The sequence below is a fragment of the Paralichthys olivaceus genome, chromosome 1 (assembly GCF_024713975.1).
Source record: "Paralichthys olivaceus isolate ysfri-2021 chromosome 1, ASM2471397v2, whole genome shotgun sequence".
NCBI lineage: Eukaryota > Metazoa > Chordata > Actinopteri > Pleuronectiformes > Paralichthyidae > Paralichthys > Paralichthys olivaceus.
The window spans coordinates 22,953,852-22,972,543 of NC_091093.1; the positions used below are offsets into that span (position 1 = coordinate 22,953,852).

General features: G+C 38.4%; 1 protein-coding gene across 4 annotated transcripts in view; it reads right to left on the bottom strand.

Annotated features, from left to right (window-relative positions):
• Positions 1 to 484: 484 nt before the first annotated feature.
• The window catches only part of LOC109625137 (protocadherin-9), a 190,366-nt gene continuing 172,158 nt past the window's right edge, over positions 485 to 18,692 (bottom strand). For all 4 annotated transcript variants that reach the window (XM_069525612.1, XM_069525606.1, XM_069525608.1 and 1 more), the window contains one exon: positions 485 to 2,555. In XM_069525612.1, the coding sequence (XP_069381713.1) occupies positions 2,188 to 2,555 (368 nt within the window). In that variant the 3' untranslated portion in view covers positions 485 to 2,187. The remainder of the gene's footprint in view (positions 2,556 to 18,692) is intronic.

Consider the following 18,692-nt stretch of genomic DNA (forward strand, 5'->3'; position numbering starts at 1 on the left):
CATTTCTTTTGAATGGCTCTACTCTCCACTTTTCCAAAGAAGATTTCACCATCAGAACTGCATCCATTAGATTTGTACTTTTATTATAGTGCCCTGTTTGTGACACTCAGAATATTTATTTTATATATCTCCTTTTAATATAACTTTTTTTTATCTCTTTTAGAAGTAATGGGCAGAATAAATTATTCAGGAAGACACAAGCTCATGGGTGTTTGTGCAATTCTTTTGTGTGCATATAATACCCTGTAAGTCCTAATTTTCAAGACAAAATGTATTATGAACTGTAGTATTGTTTTGTGATTGTAAAGAATATCTAATACCTCCAAGAATTAAGTGAAAATTAACTGTACCCTTTCAATGCACCTTACACTATAAATAAATTAGTGCTGTTTCAAATGATGACATTTTAGGAAGATTATTTCATGTGGACAAACACAGATAAAAACATCTGAGGCGACCATCTTGTACACAAATTAAGCATACACATAATTAAAACATTTATTGCAGTAGCTGTATACCTGTAGAGTAACAAGGATTAACTGTTTCAGTATTTGTGATGTCAAACACCCTCACAACTGACAAACATACTGCGATAAGCAAATCACTCCATCCCACTAAACTTCTTTATATTGTGACATAAATATGAATAGTGCCCCACAAACTGAATGTCTCCTTAATGCACAAATCAACTCTATTCCAACAAAAATCAAATGACACAAAAATGATCAAGTTAGTTTTAGAAGCTATATCATTTAGCATGCTTTTCCATTGTGTAATTTGCCTTCCATGCTGTGGAATAAAAACAAACCTTTTCAGACAGTGGAATGACTGATGATTTTTCATGGTTGATCCATTTTCTGCACATGCCTCTCTGCTTTACCTCAGTGCCACCTACTTGGTTTTGTACTTTTATAATCTGTGTGATCATTTCTTTTAAATTTGGCAAACATTCTATGCATAAGGCATTTCATTATCAGACTGGAAATTCTCTGAAGCCAACATGTCCTCGTCATTTAAATATGAGCAATTCAGTGTTTGAAGGAACCTCATGAAGGCACGTTGATTAAAGTGTTATCTTATCCAATGTTTTTTTAACGTATGGAAAATAAGAGTCTGTGTGGAAATAATATATACATATGTCAATAATTGAGGGATTGCACTCAGTTAAATCACAATTTGAATAAAATCTATACATTAATAAGATCAACATTAGATAAAACATTTAGCCATTTACAAATATATTGCTATTTAATTGTACTGAACACTTTCAAAATCAGTTTATAGAGGAGAGCTTTCAGAGTTTTTCATTTTTATAATGCACATATTGAGCACTGACATCCTTCTTACAAAATCGTATTTTTAAAAAAAGGTTTGCCTGTGGTTTTGCAGTACTTAAAGAAAAGAATTATGAAATATGGGCAACACTTAGTATTATACGGGATGGAAATCTGTTTTAAAATCAACCATAAGGTTTTTAAAAAATCATGTAAATGTTTTCTCGTTGTACATAATGCCACATTATAAATCTTTGTCCAGTTGAAGACTCAAATCCTGATGACAAGCCATAATGGCGACAACAGCCAAGTACTGTCCTACTCACTGTGGTTACTACAGATACGTGATAGTGGTTAATAAGTCTTATTTACAAACACACAGACAATGACAGAATAAACAAGTGTTCACTAACAGTGTCATTAGAACGATACTTTCTGAAATGTAATTCCATTTTCTTTGATTGTGTCGATTAATATAGTCCTGAACAACTCAATAACAACCACACCACAAATATTTGTATATATTGGTCAGCCATGGTAGGTTTTTTTTCTTGTGATTTGTTTTCTTATTCTCCATTTTTCATGTGTCCTCCCTCCGCTTGTCCACATCACATGTGAAGTGGACGGAAAATGGTACTGCACGTCGTTGAAGAAATCCATGGAAGTTCATAAAAAAACAAAAAAAGGTTTCCTCGAGAGCCATAGTAAAGTTGAATGGTTGAGTACACAGCAAAAGCGCTATAGTTTTGTGGGCTACATAGTACATGTGGCTATCACACTGCAGAAGCATCAACTTAAGTGGTAAGAGATGAAGCAAAGAAATGAAAGAATAAAACAGGAGAGGTGCTCAGGTGAGTCGCTTCATCTGTGTCCAGATGTAGAGACGTCTCACAGCAAAGAAGCAAAGTCCGTCTTATAGCTGCTGGTCCTTGGGGCTGTCTGGGCAGGAGGCTGGCTGGCAGGACTTCAGACTCACCAATGGAATATCAGCCATACCACTGGTAAAGTGTCCCTCTCCACTCCCAAACTGCTTCCTGTCACCAAAATGCTCTGACCGCCCGCTCTCATTTTTCCAGGCTCTGGTCAGAGTATGTCCATTGAGAAGTTTGTCCTTGGGACCCCACTCCCTCTGAGACCCAAAGCTGGACACGGGCGATTTAGGCTGCTGGTATGTTCCCAACGTTGGGGGCATCCAGCAGTTATCTGAATGTCCCAGGACTAGGCACTCCTGCGTGCACATCTCAGTAGCCTCTACGAGGCCACGAGGTCCCAGGGGGCCATCTAAAAAAGAAGAGAGAGAAAGAAAAACAGGTCAATGTAAGTCACAGATCTTGAGAAGGATGAAAGAGTTGTCCATCTGAACCAGAAACATGCACAGAGATTTTGAGGGGCTGTTGCACAAACCCTTAAAAAAGAAGAATCCCTACTTCTCCCTACCCCTACCCAATCCCCTACTTCCTAACTCCCACATATACCAGAAAGATGTGAGATATATTGTATTTTTCATCCCTGACCATTGGTTTGCTTGTTGGTTTGTTAATCAGCAGGATTACGCAATAAAGGAGAGGATACAGAATTTATTTTAAGTTGCTTTTGTTAGCATTTCGAGATCTATAAGTGTTCTATAAGGTGTTCCAAGTAAAAATGTGGATCTAATTGCTTTGAATGTGGTTTCGTCTTCTGCCTGTTGGGCCTTGGTGGAGGTACTTTCTTTACTGAGTACTTTTCTAGTAGTAAATAATATATATTATTTTAGTTACCACATTGTTTAATATAAGTATTTTGTACAATTATGTCATAGAGTACCTTTATCAACACCATTGTCCACAGCATATATGTCTCTCTGTTCTCCAATGTTATGGCACATTCAACCATCCCTAAGCTCAGATGTGACTGTAGTTTGTCCTGATCAGCATGTTCTCCCTCACTCTCTGGTCTGGAGCTTTGAGTTCGCACCACATCTTATATTGAATACCATTGTCCACAGCATTTTCTATTTAAAATTGCTTAGGCATGGTCGGAACCACTATTTCAATTTGCAAGTACCTTACACATACTTAACTGGTTCAACAACTCTAATCATTTCAATTCTGAACATCTGACCGAATTGTAAACCCTCATCTCTCACTGCAAAATATGCTGCCTGACGTTTTAGTGTAGCCAGTGGAATTAATGTGGACGTGATGTTGAAGCCTAATTCAATGATTCCAGATAAAGGCCAGGAATTAAACTGGAATAGGCTTTATCCAGTTTTGTTTTGCAATGTAGAAGAATATAGATTTGGCCATACTATCCCACATGTCACATTAGCTCTTAGATGTGACAAAAAATATCTGTGATTTCTGAATATTTTTTTACATTACATTTCATTTAGCTGATGCTTTTATCCAAAGTGACTTACAGTAAGTGCATCAACCATGAGGGAAAAAACCCAGAACAACAATAATCAAGTAAGTACATTTTGCTTCAAAAAGCCAAACTACAAAGTGCTACAATATAAGTGCCATGTAAGTGCAACAAAATATATAAATCCCTTTTTTTTTTATCAATTCAACTGTGTAATTTGCTGTGTCAGCTGAAACAGTCTGCAGAGACAAACAAAATCCACTCCACAGTCAGTCCGATACTGGTAGAGGTCCTCCTTCAAATATCTGAGAAAGAGCTATATAGGCTCTAGAAGAAGATATCAATGCTAAAAAAAAGACTAGTGAGCCTTGATCAATGAGAACAATCCATCAAAAATACTGGGAGAATAAATAAAGGGAGAATAAGAATTATGTTGTTGATCTGCTGTCCAATTTGATAGGGATGATAAAGGCTGATGCCCAATGCCCAAGAAAAGAGAGTAAGGATTAAGGAGGCAGAGACGTGTCTGGCCAGAGAGGATGAAGAAACCTCCAAAGTCAAAACTGCACTGACCCAGGATGAAAACAACCTGGAAAAGTCCCAACTTAGGGGGGGACAGGTCCCGTCTCTTGGGTGAACAAATTCCGTCAACCTCCAGCTCTGATTCAGGTGCAGTAAGACCTGGACAAGGAAAGGCTCCAGTGGAAAAAGGAGACGTCCTGACTTTGAGTCTCTCAGGATTGCCAGACTCAGGATGATGAGGAAGAGGAAAGAGAAAAATGTAGGAATGAACAACGTGAGACTAACGACTCTCGAGGTTCAGAGAAAACCAAAGACAGAATCTAAATGGAGACAATTCCTCAGCTCTGACCAAGAACCAGAGTGACTCAGCTCTGACCCCTGAAAGTGATATCAACCCTAACCGCACCAAATCCTGTGTTCTCTTTCCTTCATCTCTTTTCTCTCTCTGCTTACCTTAATGCCCTCCATCCCAACCCCCAATCTCCTCACCTCACTCTCCACTCCTCCAACCCACCCATCCCATAAGCTTTCATTTTGACTTTAACTCAACACGAAGTGATTCTGGTGATTCTTCCCTATAAGCTAGTTGCTCAACAGTTTTACAATTGTATGCCGTCCAAATAACAACAAGTAGAAAAGTCAAAAAACACTCTTTTGAAAAATGTAAGACAACATTTCACTTCCTCAGGTTCTGAATAATACACACCTTGTGCTTTAAGCTAACATAGTTTAAATAGAGCCATCTCTAATAAGACAAAATCTACATTGACACTTGATAGTATTGGCCCAGTAATTAGGTTATATATCAGTATATGATATTATTATAATAACATAATACAAAGACCTTCTAGAGTCTTGGAACCAACAACACAAACTCCCTCTTCCTTGAGTCTGGATGATTGATGTACTACTTTTGATTTCACAGTACAAATTATTCTAACCCCTCTTTCCAACATGTTAAGGGTCAATTTGCGCTACAACAAATCATCTGCAGGACTTTCTTCTCTAGCTCATTGCTATGATGACTGTGTATCACTATTCAGCCCCCCAAAAAAATCACACTAGTCAGTGTTGCAGTCAGCATTTGTTTAAATCTCATTTGATAGAAAACCTGAATAATGCATGAAATGTAACACCGTTGCTCCATTTGAAGATGTCTAGTCCTTTGAGTCACTTTCACTTTCCTTTTTCAAAGGAGCAAGCACTTCTGTCTGTTTGTATATCAAACTTCAAAAGGTAATGACTTCATCTGGTTTTGTCCTAAAAGAGGAAATGTTAACTATTAATTATAATTAATCCTAATTTGTCCCTTTGCTTCACAAACAACTAATTGGCTTGTAGGTAGGTTTTACAATATTTCACATAAATAAGTTTTTCTCCTTGTTAATTTGAACTTACAATTCCAGAGTATATATTTTACATACTTAGCTGGAGACAAACAGGTGGGAGAAAGCATGCTTATATTGAGTCATTGTGTTAATACAGTTGAGTGGTTAAAGATTAAACTATATTTATATGTATTTTATTTTATCATGATATTATTTAGAAAATGTCTCATAAATGGCTACTTAACCTCCACTTAAATTGTTCTGACACTGGATAAATACTTCCTGCATTGTGAAAGACTGATCAGTGCCAACATTGAGAACAACAACGTGTTTGCCAGACGTTATGGTTGACTCCCAAAGGTTCAACCTGCTCCCTCATGTCAAAGTAAGAATAATAGAAATTTGAAGCTCAATTGAAAAAGATTGTACTTCTTTGTTGGGATTCATGTGAATACAAATCCACTATTCATCTATATGCAGTGGCACAATCGCAAGATTATAAATGTATGTCAATCGTTAACCACTTTTCCTCTGATCAATTATTAAACAGTCTCCTCAAATGCAGTTTTAACAAATTTAAAACTATATAACAACACTGAAACAAACTGCAGGGCTTCTGTATTGGATTGAAATGTTTTGTACAATTCTTCATTTTATTTCCATATAAAATCTTTAGGCCACAATGTTCATACAACTCAACATGTATGAAATTCAGTCTTTCGGTAACTTCAGTCAACTCCAATATTAATGGCTTATCCAACAATGTATATTATGATTTGACACTGTACAAAATTGAACTTGAAAAAAAGTTTTTTCACATGGAGAGTATTGGAGAAAATAAAGATGCCAAGGAAACTGTCCTTGCTCATTTTCTGTGTTTTTTTAATGACAGGTATTCTGTGTTTAATTTATATGTAAGAGAATATGAACTGATTAAATTCAAGTTTATGACAATGTCCTCACATGCAGCCCTGCTGCCCGCGCCTTTGAAAACACATTCTGATGTAAGACGCAGAGAAAATTAGGGCCTGAAAAGAGAGTCAGTCACTCTGCTGCGCCAATGTGGAGTCCATCACAACAACAGGCATCCATAATTGGCATATGAGGAGTCTAACCAAGACGCACATTATCATAGTTGCATGAAGAATAACAGAGATGGTACCCCGGAGACAGGCAAGATGAATTCCTCAAATGAGATTGTAGACGAGTGAGGAGACATCTGGGGAGCAGTTAGGGAAGCGAGATGGAAGAAAATGGAAAGAACTGCATACATGTGCATGATGTGCAGAGCAGAGTAGATTAACTATTTACACATCTGCTGCCTACATGTGACTTACTTTTCTGTGTTGTAGATGATGATTGGAAAGCTGTGATAATGGTGATGATACTATTGCTAATTTTGGGGAGGTTGAAAAATAACATAAATAAAGGCTGAATTTTACAGAGACAAGAGACAAAAGTATGAACCTCAATAAAACTTCGTAACAGTAGTAGGAGCAAATTAAATCTCTTAAATTCAGGGTTTCCCACCTCATGATGTTCACCTTTTCTACACTTCATCATGGCTATAAAAGTATTAGGAATATTCCTTTGAAGTGACATCAAACCTTCCAATTGTGCAGTAAAGAGGATAAATATGTTCTCTTCTTCTCTATTCTTCACAATGTTTTACCATCAACTTTCAATGACATACTCCAGGGACGATGCAGAATACTGATGTCTCAAACTTTCAAACTTGCTGCAGATCTTGCACAGACTTCACCTTGATTAACAGAGAGTAAAAGCATGTTGATATGAAAACTGCAAAGCAGAATGAAACATAATATAATGTTATATCATTAACTATGTAAATTGAATAGATTGTACTTGTATAGACCTATCAGGTTATCGTATTATTGTGAGATGGACCAGGGCAGTAGAAACCAAAGTGATTTTGCTAACAGGGATATTTCGAAGAATTGAGGTAAACCAGTCTTTTTATATGGGTAACAGGTAGGGGCAGACCAAATGAGTGCATCATGCAAAAACCTATCATCCTGTTGTTTGGCTGACCAGAATCACCAACAATACCTGGCTTGGTGGGAGTCAACTAGAGAGGCTACAGCTCAAAAACAATACAAACATTTTAAGAAATCTGAGAATATTTTCAAACTCCAAACATGTCCATTATTCCCTAAAACATGAATGATCATGCTAAAAAAGCTATGTTGCCATGTCAAGGGGTATGGACCTGCCCCCACAATTTTTGGGGCCCTTCCCATACCCAGGCTCCATCCTTCTGCCAAGTTTGATAAAAATATGTTGTGCAGTTTCTGTTCAATCCTGCTAAGAAATAAACCAACAAGCAGTCAAAGGTACAATAGAAACATAGCCTCTTTAGCAGGGTAATGTATGCTAACAGCCAAAACCAGATCCTTAATGCGACAGAAATCTGAATGTTGTGAGATATCGCTTCCACTTCAGTATCTTTCCAATTGATCTCTATTTTTATCTTTTAATGGTTAAGGACTGCTCGCCTCATTCATCCTGTCAGCACACCACCGGTGTCTCTGTAAGGATATTAACAGTTTGTGTATTGATTATAGCATAATTATAAGACTGTGATGTCTGTATTTAAGTTTTTAACAAAAGCAGAGCCATTAATCAAGGACACCTTGTACTTTGCTTTTCCCCCGGTGAAATAAATATGACCATTTGCATGTAGATTGGTCCAATCAGTGGCCCCAGTGGGCAGCAGTGGATAATTTGAATCAGCCATTTTCCCTGCTAATCCCTGCATATACCTGCTGTTAGAAGCAATGAAGAGACACAGACTGATTCGAACACTTCTTGAGGTACAGAGCTGAGCTTTAAAGGAGTATATATGAAATACTGGCCAGTATTTCATATATTCTGCTGTAACTGTATGGGTGGCCACTGTATTTGTTCATATATATGTGTGACTGAGTTTGTTTTATACTAGTTCGTATAATCTTATATGTTACAAATATTTTCAGATATCGATATATCTGTTTAAACCCTTGATAGGGAAAAGATTGTGACGTATAAAATATGTGTTTAAAAAAATCTATCCCTGATCTTAACCACAGCTCTTTGTTACCTAGACCCAACCAAGGTCAGAACCGAGGGTGTGAAGGCTGCTCTCTGGAGTGACAGTTGTGCACTTTGGTTGCCTCAAACTGACAACACAGGGCAAATGTGGGAATGAAGTTGAGCAGTGAAAATAAATGAATAATTGGAAGGTCCACTTTCTGCCACCTCAAGTGAGAACAGTACAAATACAAACTTGACCAAATCATTTGCATATCTCCTCTCTTTTGCCAACCAAGAAAAAAAGGAAATGTCTTTATAATAATGTATATCACCCTGCAGGAGTCCAACAAAAAAAATATATGCTGCTTTGAAAGTAAAGCTCGGCAGACCAAACATAAAGTAAACACAACATAATAATTGTGCCGTCTCTCTGTGTCTCTTTCCTGGCTCCCCATATAGATGAAGTCCTACCATTAAAAGAGTGCAGGTTTAATTGGAAGGAGACTGTAAGAGGTAGAACTTTTTTCTGTCAGCACTCCTTTCTGACATTGTAGAAGAAAGAGTCCAGAGTCGGTACCTGCTTATGAAGCACAGTCTGGAACCAACTTAAACTCTAACCCCAATGAAGCTTAGCAAAGCTTCAGTCAGGAAATTATCACCTTGTTTGCCTCCTCACAGTTTCCTGCTATCTCTAAGCTGCTCCTTCTTGTCTCGTCCAATCACAACCTGACACGCTCACCTTTAGCCAATGACTCGCATTCAGCTGTCATTACTGTTCCAACTCCAACTCCTAAACCTCCTCAGCTGTGGACGCCTGGCTGTCCAATCAAACTCTCTCAACAGAGGCTTCCTCCCTCGTCTAGATTGTCACCACCAGTGTCTGGGACCCAGGGGAAGTTTCCTAGAAATTGAAAGCACCTTCTTGCCTGGTCTGTTCCTCCTGCTTACAATAAAATCAATCAAGCCAACTTTATATAGCACCTTTCAAACAAATCAATTGCAGTTCAAAGTGCTTTATAAGCAATGGACAAAATATTAAAGTAGAATTAAAAAGTTAAGAAACCACTCATACATTGTAAAGGGTTACAATAAACAACTGTAGATGGTCTAATATAATATTATAATAATAATATATCTGTCACTGCTGAAATCCATGTGACTTTGAAAACCCCAGGAGCTGTCAGCTGACATACTGTTGCTCCCGCTGACACCTTGAAGAGCCTTGGACAGTTGATAAGCACCAGCACACCATGAGGCTACACGTGTAGGTAAGAGGCCACCGGGCATGTGCTCCATTGTGCTGCATTGTGCTCAAAAAACAAAGTTAGGAATATGAAGTAGATCCTGTTCCGTCCAGTGAAATATAGAATTGTAACTCTTATATGACATCTGTACATTTTATTATGTTCATTAGGTAATTAAATATAATTTTAAGGAACTAGGTAAATTTAGACTTCCTGAATATGAGCCCAGTAGGTAGCTCTAGCATATATTTATAAATATATATATTTATGCACTGTTATTATTATTATTATTATTACATCATTGTGTCAGTCATTTGTTTCAAATGTAATGTGGATAATTTCAGTACTGACACAAAAGAACATTGTTCCTGTTTAATTTAAATTCTGTTGCAGCTAAGTTGAGGCTCTGACTCTTTGTATTTCTGTCCACCATCAAATACTTTATTCGTCAGAACCTGCAGGTCATGTAACATGAAACACCATGTTCCCTTTCTTCACACAAAATGGCTTCCTCATTGTTAAGTGGTGCTTTGTCTGAGCATAGCCCGTTGCCCATGGTTACTATGCTCAAGAAGTCCACAAGCATGCACGCACGCACACACTCCGACACACCACACACAAGCAAATAGCCGGTGGCTGATGTTTGGTGCAGCGCCCCTGAGTGCTTTAAATAACATTGAGGCACAGGTGTTGAGGAATGCAAGGGATTCAGAACTGTGTCAGATGGTGCTGACTTTTGCTTACAGCACTGTGCAAATGTTGCAGATGTCCAAAAAGACGGATAACTTAAAGACAAGGAAACCATTAGATTGCCTCCTGATACGGAGTCATTTGGATGAGCTGGGAGCCAGTCTGTTTAATTCTGCAGAAGCTGTTGAGTAAATATAAGCCATGAGCAACAATTGCTGTTTATCGATGGACACTTTGACCAAACTCTGTTCACATTCCTCTCTTTAAATCCTCCTACTCAGCGTGGACAGATCACAGAGGTCACAAAGGAGGAGAGAATCATCCTCTTTTTTTGGCCAGAGGTTGTTTGCAACTATGAGGGAGTATTCTTGTTCTAGTTGTCGGGCTATTACAAATTAGATAACGATTGGCTAATTAATTGGATGCACACTATCAGTGCTGACGTGCCAGCCCCTCACCAACAACCTGCAGCCCTCAGAATGGCAAGGGGGAACGGGTGGAGAGGGAGTGAGAGTGATTGAGTGCGGGGGCTTTAGTGTCCATGGGGCTTGTTTATTTATCCATGCTGTTAAGCATGCCCAGATGTTATGTGGGGATGAATTAGCCTTTGTTTTGGTCGGACATGGAGGCTCAAAGTACTGTGCTGCTGTCTCCAGCTGCTGCACAAAAACCCACAAGATACATCTGGCAGTTTAATTCTCTATGCTGTAGGTTTTCTGTGTGACCCTTTCATCCTCCACTACAAAACAGACACATGACCAATCCATCATCACTAATGTAATGTTATTCAGTATTATAAACACAGCCTGTGTTTTTAAGGATCTGCCTCACACCAAGAGAAAATATATTGTACACATGCAGCTCTGGGAAATGTGCGAGTTGTACGATGGTTGGTGTCCAACAAGGCACAGAATTACAGCTCCATGCAGCTCTGCAGAACATTTGAAAACAGGTCCTGTGATCTACACTAAAGGCTATCTGGGGTTGGATAGATATGATAGTGAGAGGAGCAGAACAGAGCAACACGCTGGATGCATCCTCCAGAGAATACTAGTCTAGCTGATGGATCCTTGCTAGTGCTCCCTTTGAGGCCAGGCAGCAGCTTCTCATGAGAAGGAGATGAGGGAGATGAAGGGGAGGAGGAAGACGAAATAGAAAAGGAAGACAAAGCTCCAAAATGGAAGTGAAGGGTGGTCAGAGGGATAGATAAAAAAGGAGCAAGCAAGATTGAAGAGTAGAAAAGCTAAGTCAACATGAGGAAGAGGAGGATAAACAAAGGCAAAATCCCTTCCAAAAACTGGCCGACATTTACATAATTTCATGATTTCTAATAAATATTACTGCTTTAAATCTAACTTTGAACTCTCAGATCAATTTGAAATTCAAATATTCGACCAAAGGTACTTTTTTGTCGGTTCCTAGTGTTTTTCTTCTGTTCACAGCCTGTTATGTGAGGAAATAACTGTGCTATTGATGTTCATGATAGAACTGGTGGAACTGTGATTGACATTTTCACCTCTTTTCATTTGCATATATTCCTTTAACGCACATCTTCTATAGACAATTATGCATATTCACACCATTCCTGTCTCGGTACTTAGTAGAAGCAAGTGCCATGTATGGTAATTGTGTTAATTTCATTACTTTAATTCACTTCAACTACAGTCTTGGGTCTAATTTAGAGATTTTTTTTCTAATCAATATGTTTTATTTATTAACTTTGCCAAACCCAACATAGACATATTTCCTCTGCCTTCTTTCCTTTCACCCCTGATGCTCTCTTCACTCAGTGTTTCTCTCTAAACTCCACTGCTCCACTCTAGAGGTTAAATTCATCTACTTTAAGAGGAATATTTTATCAAAGTTGTTGAATTTTGGTAAAGAACCATAAAAAATTAAATAGTTGCAGAAGTCAATATACATCTTTCTAAGCTTATTTAAAATCCAACACATCCTATCTGGACTTATCATGACTAGTCATTTATACTGTTGTTGTTATGTTGTACCGGTCAATGACAACAAGGTCAAATGGGCACAATTGAAACTCTTCGCATGCCAACTTTTAATAACACATGAAAATGTGGTATGAATCATATTCTTTGATTTCTCCATTGCCTTCAATCCATCTGGACTCTTGATGAATGTCCTAAATCAGATGTTGTGGACTGACAACAGAATCTGCAGAGCACAGCATCAGTGTCAGAGTAACAGCACAAAGGTGCCTTCAAATAGTCCGACCTTTCCCACTCATCACCTACTGTACTTCACTATACCTCCACCTCCAGTGTGCACCTCTAGTGATAATGATGTCTGCTCCTACACTCCAGCAGTGAGGAGTGGAGGAGACTGATGGAGAACAATCAGCTCAACAGCTAGAGGACAAAGAGCTTTTAATACAAGCACCAGGAAGGTTTTTCAGCATTAATCCAGGTCTGAGTCATTAAATTGAACATTGTATATTTCATAAATGGATCTAAAAATTACTTTCATTATAGTTTAATTTATTTATTTTTCTACAAAGAGTTTTCAGTCCTAATTCCCTCAAATTTAAGACACAACATGGCATCGGGATTCATTACTGTTACAACTAGCAAGCTTTTCTGAAGCTCACCGAACACTGGAAACTGGAGGGAATCTTGAATGTGTGAACACGTCTTGTGCTGTGATAGTAGACGATGTCTCTAACACAGCACAGCTGAATTGTATAAATTGAGCACCAGCGGTGGTGGGAGAAATGTGCAAATAAATGCATGCATGAATATAAATTGTTTCAATGTGCAATGTTTATTTTCTATTTTTTTCATTCCCAAAAGGATTTGATTATATATCCCCACTCATAGCTTTACTGTGACGGTCTCAAAACTGTCTTTCTTTGGAAAGAAAGGTTGGAGAGATTTTGGACAGACTAAATACTAAAGTTAAAATTTAGTTTAATCAACAACTGCATTTCAGAAGAGTGCTGCACCTAACAAAGGCTGCTGTGCATTAAGAGATTGGGAAATGTTGCTTTACCAAGAGATTTTGACACCTGGACCATCTACTGCAAAGAAATGGATCCAAAATGGATCTGCTTTACTTTGCCCAAACCAATCCACGAGAAATGCTTGGTTCAGCTCCAATCCCAATTAAGGGTATCATCGACTGACATGCCTACTTTTTACAGAGGAACGAGCATCTCACAGTGTCAGTAAATACAATGAAAATGTAGTGAGGCTGCAGTTGTTTGTGGGCTTGGATGTTCACATACGCTGATCACAGGAGGGACTAGGGCAAAGAAAAGCAGATTTGACTTTTTCTCATGGGGCTCTGGTCTTTTAGTGCAGGCAACATATTCTATCAATTAGTGGAGTCCACAACATTTGTGCTTTGAGAAAGTGTAGTAGGAAGAAAAGATGCAGATAGAAAGTTTGACTAGTACAAGGGGATGATAAGGCTGACACGAAACTCAATTTTAAAAAACACCTTCCATCCCCTCTATGGAAAGATGAATCTTCCCTCTTTGCCTCAGCATCCAAACTTGTGTTTATAGCCATTAGGCAGTGCAATGCTTTGTGACCAAGCAACCAAGCAACCTGCTGTACTGCACTGCAGAGACTAAACAAGCCGCCATGGACCACTCGCTACATTTGCATGCACCACAGTCCAAAAGCGTTTTGGGCCTTTTGCTGTAATGTTTCCTTCCAGACGTGATTCTGCACATTCCTGCAGCTTCTCTGAAAGTGCCCGCACATACTGTGTTCCAATTTCACAGTAGCTATGTTGCTTGGTTCACATTTGGATAATACAGTGGTGCTGTGAACAGAAAATAATGTGCAATGCATTTTTGCATACTGCTGTTCTTCTGATAGCATTGTGCTGAAGCAAAAAGGACTGCTAGGAATATGCATGTATGCCCTGAAGAGGTCTGTGCTAACACTGCATCAAACTGTTTATGGTCTTCTACAGACTGATATGTCAGTGTGTTATTTTATGTTAGAACATGTAAAGGCATTTCAGTTTTAAATATAAAAGAGGGTTAGGGTTAAGGTTGTTTTGACAGCTCTTTCAATGCTGATCCATCCATCCAATAAGCGGTCCGTACGTAGCCCTAACCCTACACAAATTAAGCATTCCGTGACTATGACTTTAACTCATACCAGAAAATCATGTAGGCTATATGTTCACAGCATTGCTACTGGAAGCAGATACCAAATACTGGGAACATTTCAGTGACTGACCATTTCCATGATAGTGGAATATTTGGATATGTGTGAAAGTCTGAATCCTGATACCATGTCTGAAATGGACTCTGACTCATTCCTGTGTTTAGAATTGAGACATGCATAATTCTTACACTAAAACTAATTGAACCTGATGCCTGGAGTTAGATCAGTGGCACACTTTAACAAAATACCAAATATATAATCATTAAATCAATTAAATGGGTAGAAAAAAATGTGTCTTTTCCGCACGGCAAAGTAGAGAAAATGCCCACCCAGATTTTCACAACACATTTTAAATTGCTGTTTTACACAGCTCAGTGCAAGTGCTCGGTCCCCATGACAACAATAGCCATGTAAAATGATTTCTTCTGCCTCTCTAATCTTCCACTGCATTAGACTTAGCCACTGACCTTGTAATCTAATTTCTGTTCTTACTCAGTGAGTATGCCTGCTCATCTCAACACTGGATCGAATACATTTCTGGTCAAAGATCCTTGGTGTAACTAAAAAATAATAATGAGACAGATGTGTGATAACTGATTCACGTCTCACACTAGCCCCCATTTTCCTGTTTGTAATAATAATGGTATTTTGATATGGTAGATTATTGTTTTTTCCCTCACAATGCGTTTGGATGAGTGAAGATTTGGACAAGAGCAAATGTTAATTGGGTCTAATTCATCCTCTTGGGACGATGAATACATATTCATGCCAAATTTCAAGGCTTGGCCAAAGTGCTGCAAACAGGACATGCCCATTTTGTGGTTGAAAAACAACAGCATCAAATAAATGAATTATCCACAAACCCTTCCTTAGATCACCCACGGTGTTCAACAACACCTAGATACAGTCTCCATATTGACTTTAGAGATATGAGGAGCAGAATTCAAATTCAGTACGAGAGCATAATCTTTTAATCATTGTGAGCTTGCTGTGGATGTGATGGTGTGTAAGTAATTTAACAGGTACAGATAATGATCACATCGGTCTCATGAGTCCTTAACAGTTCACTGTGACACCAGGATGCCAAGTATCTAAACGGGAGAAAATAATGACAGTGCTGCTCACTGGTTTGGTCCAATTGTTTCACGGTGTGCAGCATTATACTGCGTCTTCATGTTTTCATTTGCGATGGGGCTCTTTGTGGTGTACACCGAGTATTGATTTTAATCTGGAAGGAATGAGAAGATAAGAAATTGCCAGTGGTGCTTTGTTATCAACGTGTCAAGATGAGCATTTACTACATTTCATTACTGTAAGAAAAAGAATAATCTAAAATGTATGATGCGGTTAGTGTGTTTACTGAAACATTTGTAGGGATTCTATTACCCAGCAGCTGGGAGACTTGGGCTAACACAATAATTGATAAAGTTTTAATTGAATTTATCCAACTCCTCATCAAAACTTTTCATTTTCAGCATGGAGGTCATTTGCTCGGAGGTAGTTGTGTCCCGTGTGAAAGGATAAACAGGGCGAAAAAGAAAGGGAGGAGAATACTGTGTGAAAGTAAATATCAGGTTGAATGTATTAACACAGTCATCAAACACAGACTATAATTCTAAATGTGAAGGTATTGGAAACTGAAACATTAATTTAGAGTTTGGGTCACAACTTGCAGCATGGTTCAGAAAAGAAATCTGAAACCACAAAACCGAAGGTCACTGTGATAAAAGTAAATATTACAAATATCAACACTGGCGTCCAGTGCGATGTGATATAATTACAAGTCCCTGATGTCACTGTAAAACACTTTGTACGCCCACCGACCTCTGCAACCTTCACAGCTTTACCTTGCCCTGTGGTATACGATCGCACTGCGTTCTGCAATGGCGCGGAATGTTGCCAGTAAAAATGCCCGTGAAGAAAGAAAAAAGAAAACAATAAATTGCCTGTGCGAGTGAGCTGCATACAATCATGATTTGTTGGAGACAGGGTCAACCCTTGTGGTTTACCAAAGTGAATGCAGTGGGGCTTTATTATAGATTCTGTTTCCTTTTTCATGGATCCATACAGAGATTGCATTAAAACATAACTTCTGTCATAATATTAAAGGATGCGTTGTATATTTTGCTGTTTAAGCATAATTCAAATATTAACTTCTACCTTAACCAATAGACAAATACTTTATTTTGCATACTTCTTTTTAAGCAATTGACCAGTATTATTATCGCTGAGGATGATAATAGTGAGGACTGGGTGACCAGACCTTTTTCTATTAGGGTGTTCACTCTTTGGATGGATTTCCCACAGGAGATCTGGCTGCTGAGCTCTTTATCTTCTTATAAATCTCTCTTAAAGACACATTTTATTACTGTGCTTTCTCAGGACTTGGGAACTATTTTTCTTTGTTTTTATTCTTTCCTTGTCTGTAACATTTTATTCCTATATTCCAGCCCCAACGTTGTCTAATGTCGTGGTCTTTTTGCCTTCAGTTCCTTATTTGTAACAAGTTTATTATCATGTTTTGTTGCTGCTGATGTAGTAATAGTATCAATATCACTATACTCCCTTTTTCCCTACAAAGATTTATTACGTTTGGCTCATCAATATGCATGGTTTCTGGTAAGTTTTAAGTGATGTGCCATGTTGACATCACACTCTTCTCCTGGAGTCACTCAACACATCTCGACAAAGAACTAGAGTCACAATGAGCACCTAGAAGGAGTAAATAGCCTGCAGCCAAAAGCTACAACAGTGTCAGAGATACGGTGCGCCAGGTTTTCATGAAATTATTTTCGCAGCACTTTGCAGGCATGCGCTCCTCCAGTAAAGCCCACACACGTAGTCATAAGTGAAACACATTAGCATATTGAGGGAGGGGACACAGCAGGTACAGTAACTGCTAACTCGCAGAGGTACAGCAAAAGGGTAATGGGCACAAAAATGAAAGTGCGAGAGGTGAGACAGTGGAAAACAGACTGATAGTTCCTACAGCGAAGTGGTGACGCAGAGTCGGGGAGTTTTCTCTGTTGATCATTACCTTGAGCCTGAAGGTGTTTGATAATAAAACAGAATCTTTTTAATCCCCCAGGAGCTCTGTAATTGCAATGTTGAGGTACATCTCCTCTCTGTTAATAACTGTAATTCTAGAGCACGCTCTGCCTACATATACATTTATTCATAATTACCTGAGGGAAAGGACAGTGCTGTACTTTCTATTAAAAGTGCACTGAATTAAATGGATATAAGGTATGCTTGAAGAATTAAGGTCAGTAATGTATTGATTTGATATAAAAATACACAAAAGTAACAGAGCAGGGAATATGAATTTTTCCTTTTTTTCTCTCTCCGTGTTTCAAGGTCATCAATATAATTCATGGACAGTTCATAGTACATACATTTACATGTTCAGTCAGTATAAGTCGTCTCTGATTCAAACGGTCTGCAGGCTATTTGGAAGCGTGTCATCAACAGTTTATCGATTCTTGCGGCTTAACATGTAGTTTGCTGCAACTTTGTCAAAGTGTTTTTCGGGCAATAAATTAACAGTGATGGAAGAAGTTAGCACCTTCGCTAAAACTGATATCCATCCGCCTTAGCTGCAATGGTGTTATCTTGTTAATCCTAATTAAATTATCGGAAAAAAACTATGTATTAGACAGTGACAGTGTAATTTCTTACAGCATATGTACATATCAGAAATGTAATGAATGAGAGAGATTTAATGGTTAAATCCCTGTAAAATGAATGCCAGTTCAATTTAAAACCCTTTGTCTCAAAGTTTTGAAAAATCCCCCTCTAATGCATTGTTCACAGACGCAGCACCAAGTGGGGGAAACACTAAACATCCACTTGACTAATATAGATTTAATGAGGGGCATCCGAGAGAGATAATGTCTTCATCACATCACTGACAAAAATGTGTCAGGAACATAATCAACCTTATGTGCATCTTTTGGCTTTTAAAAAAACAGCAAAGCAATAACACAAAGGAAATAAAAACCTGATACCGATAACATGATACATGAGTGATAGCCATATGCATAAATCTGCTTTGTGAGCTGGTGAGTGCACAGGGAGGAAGTGGAGGTCAGGGCCTGGCAGATACCCCTG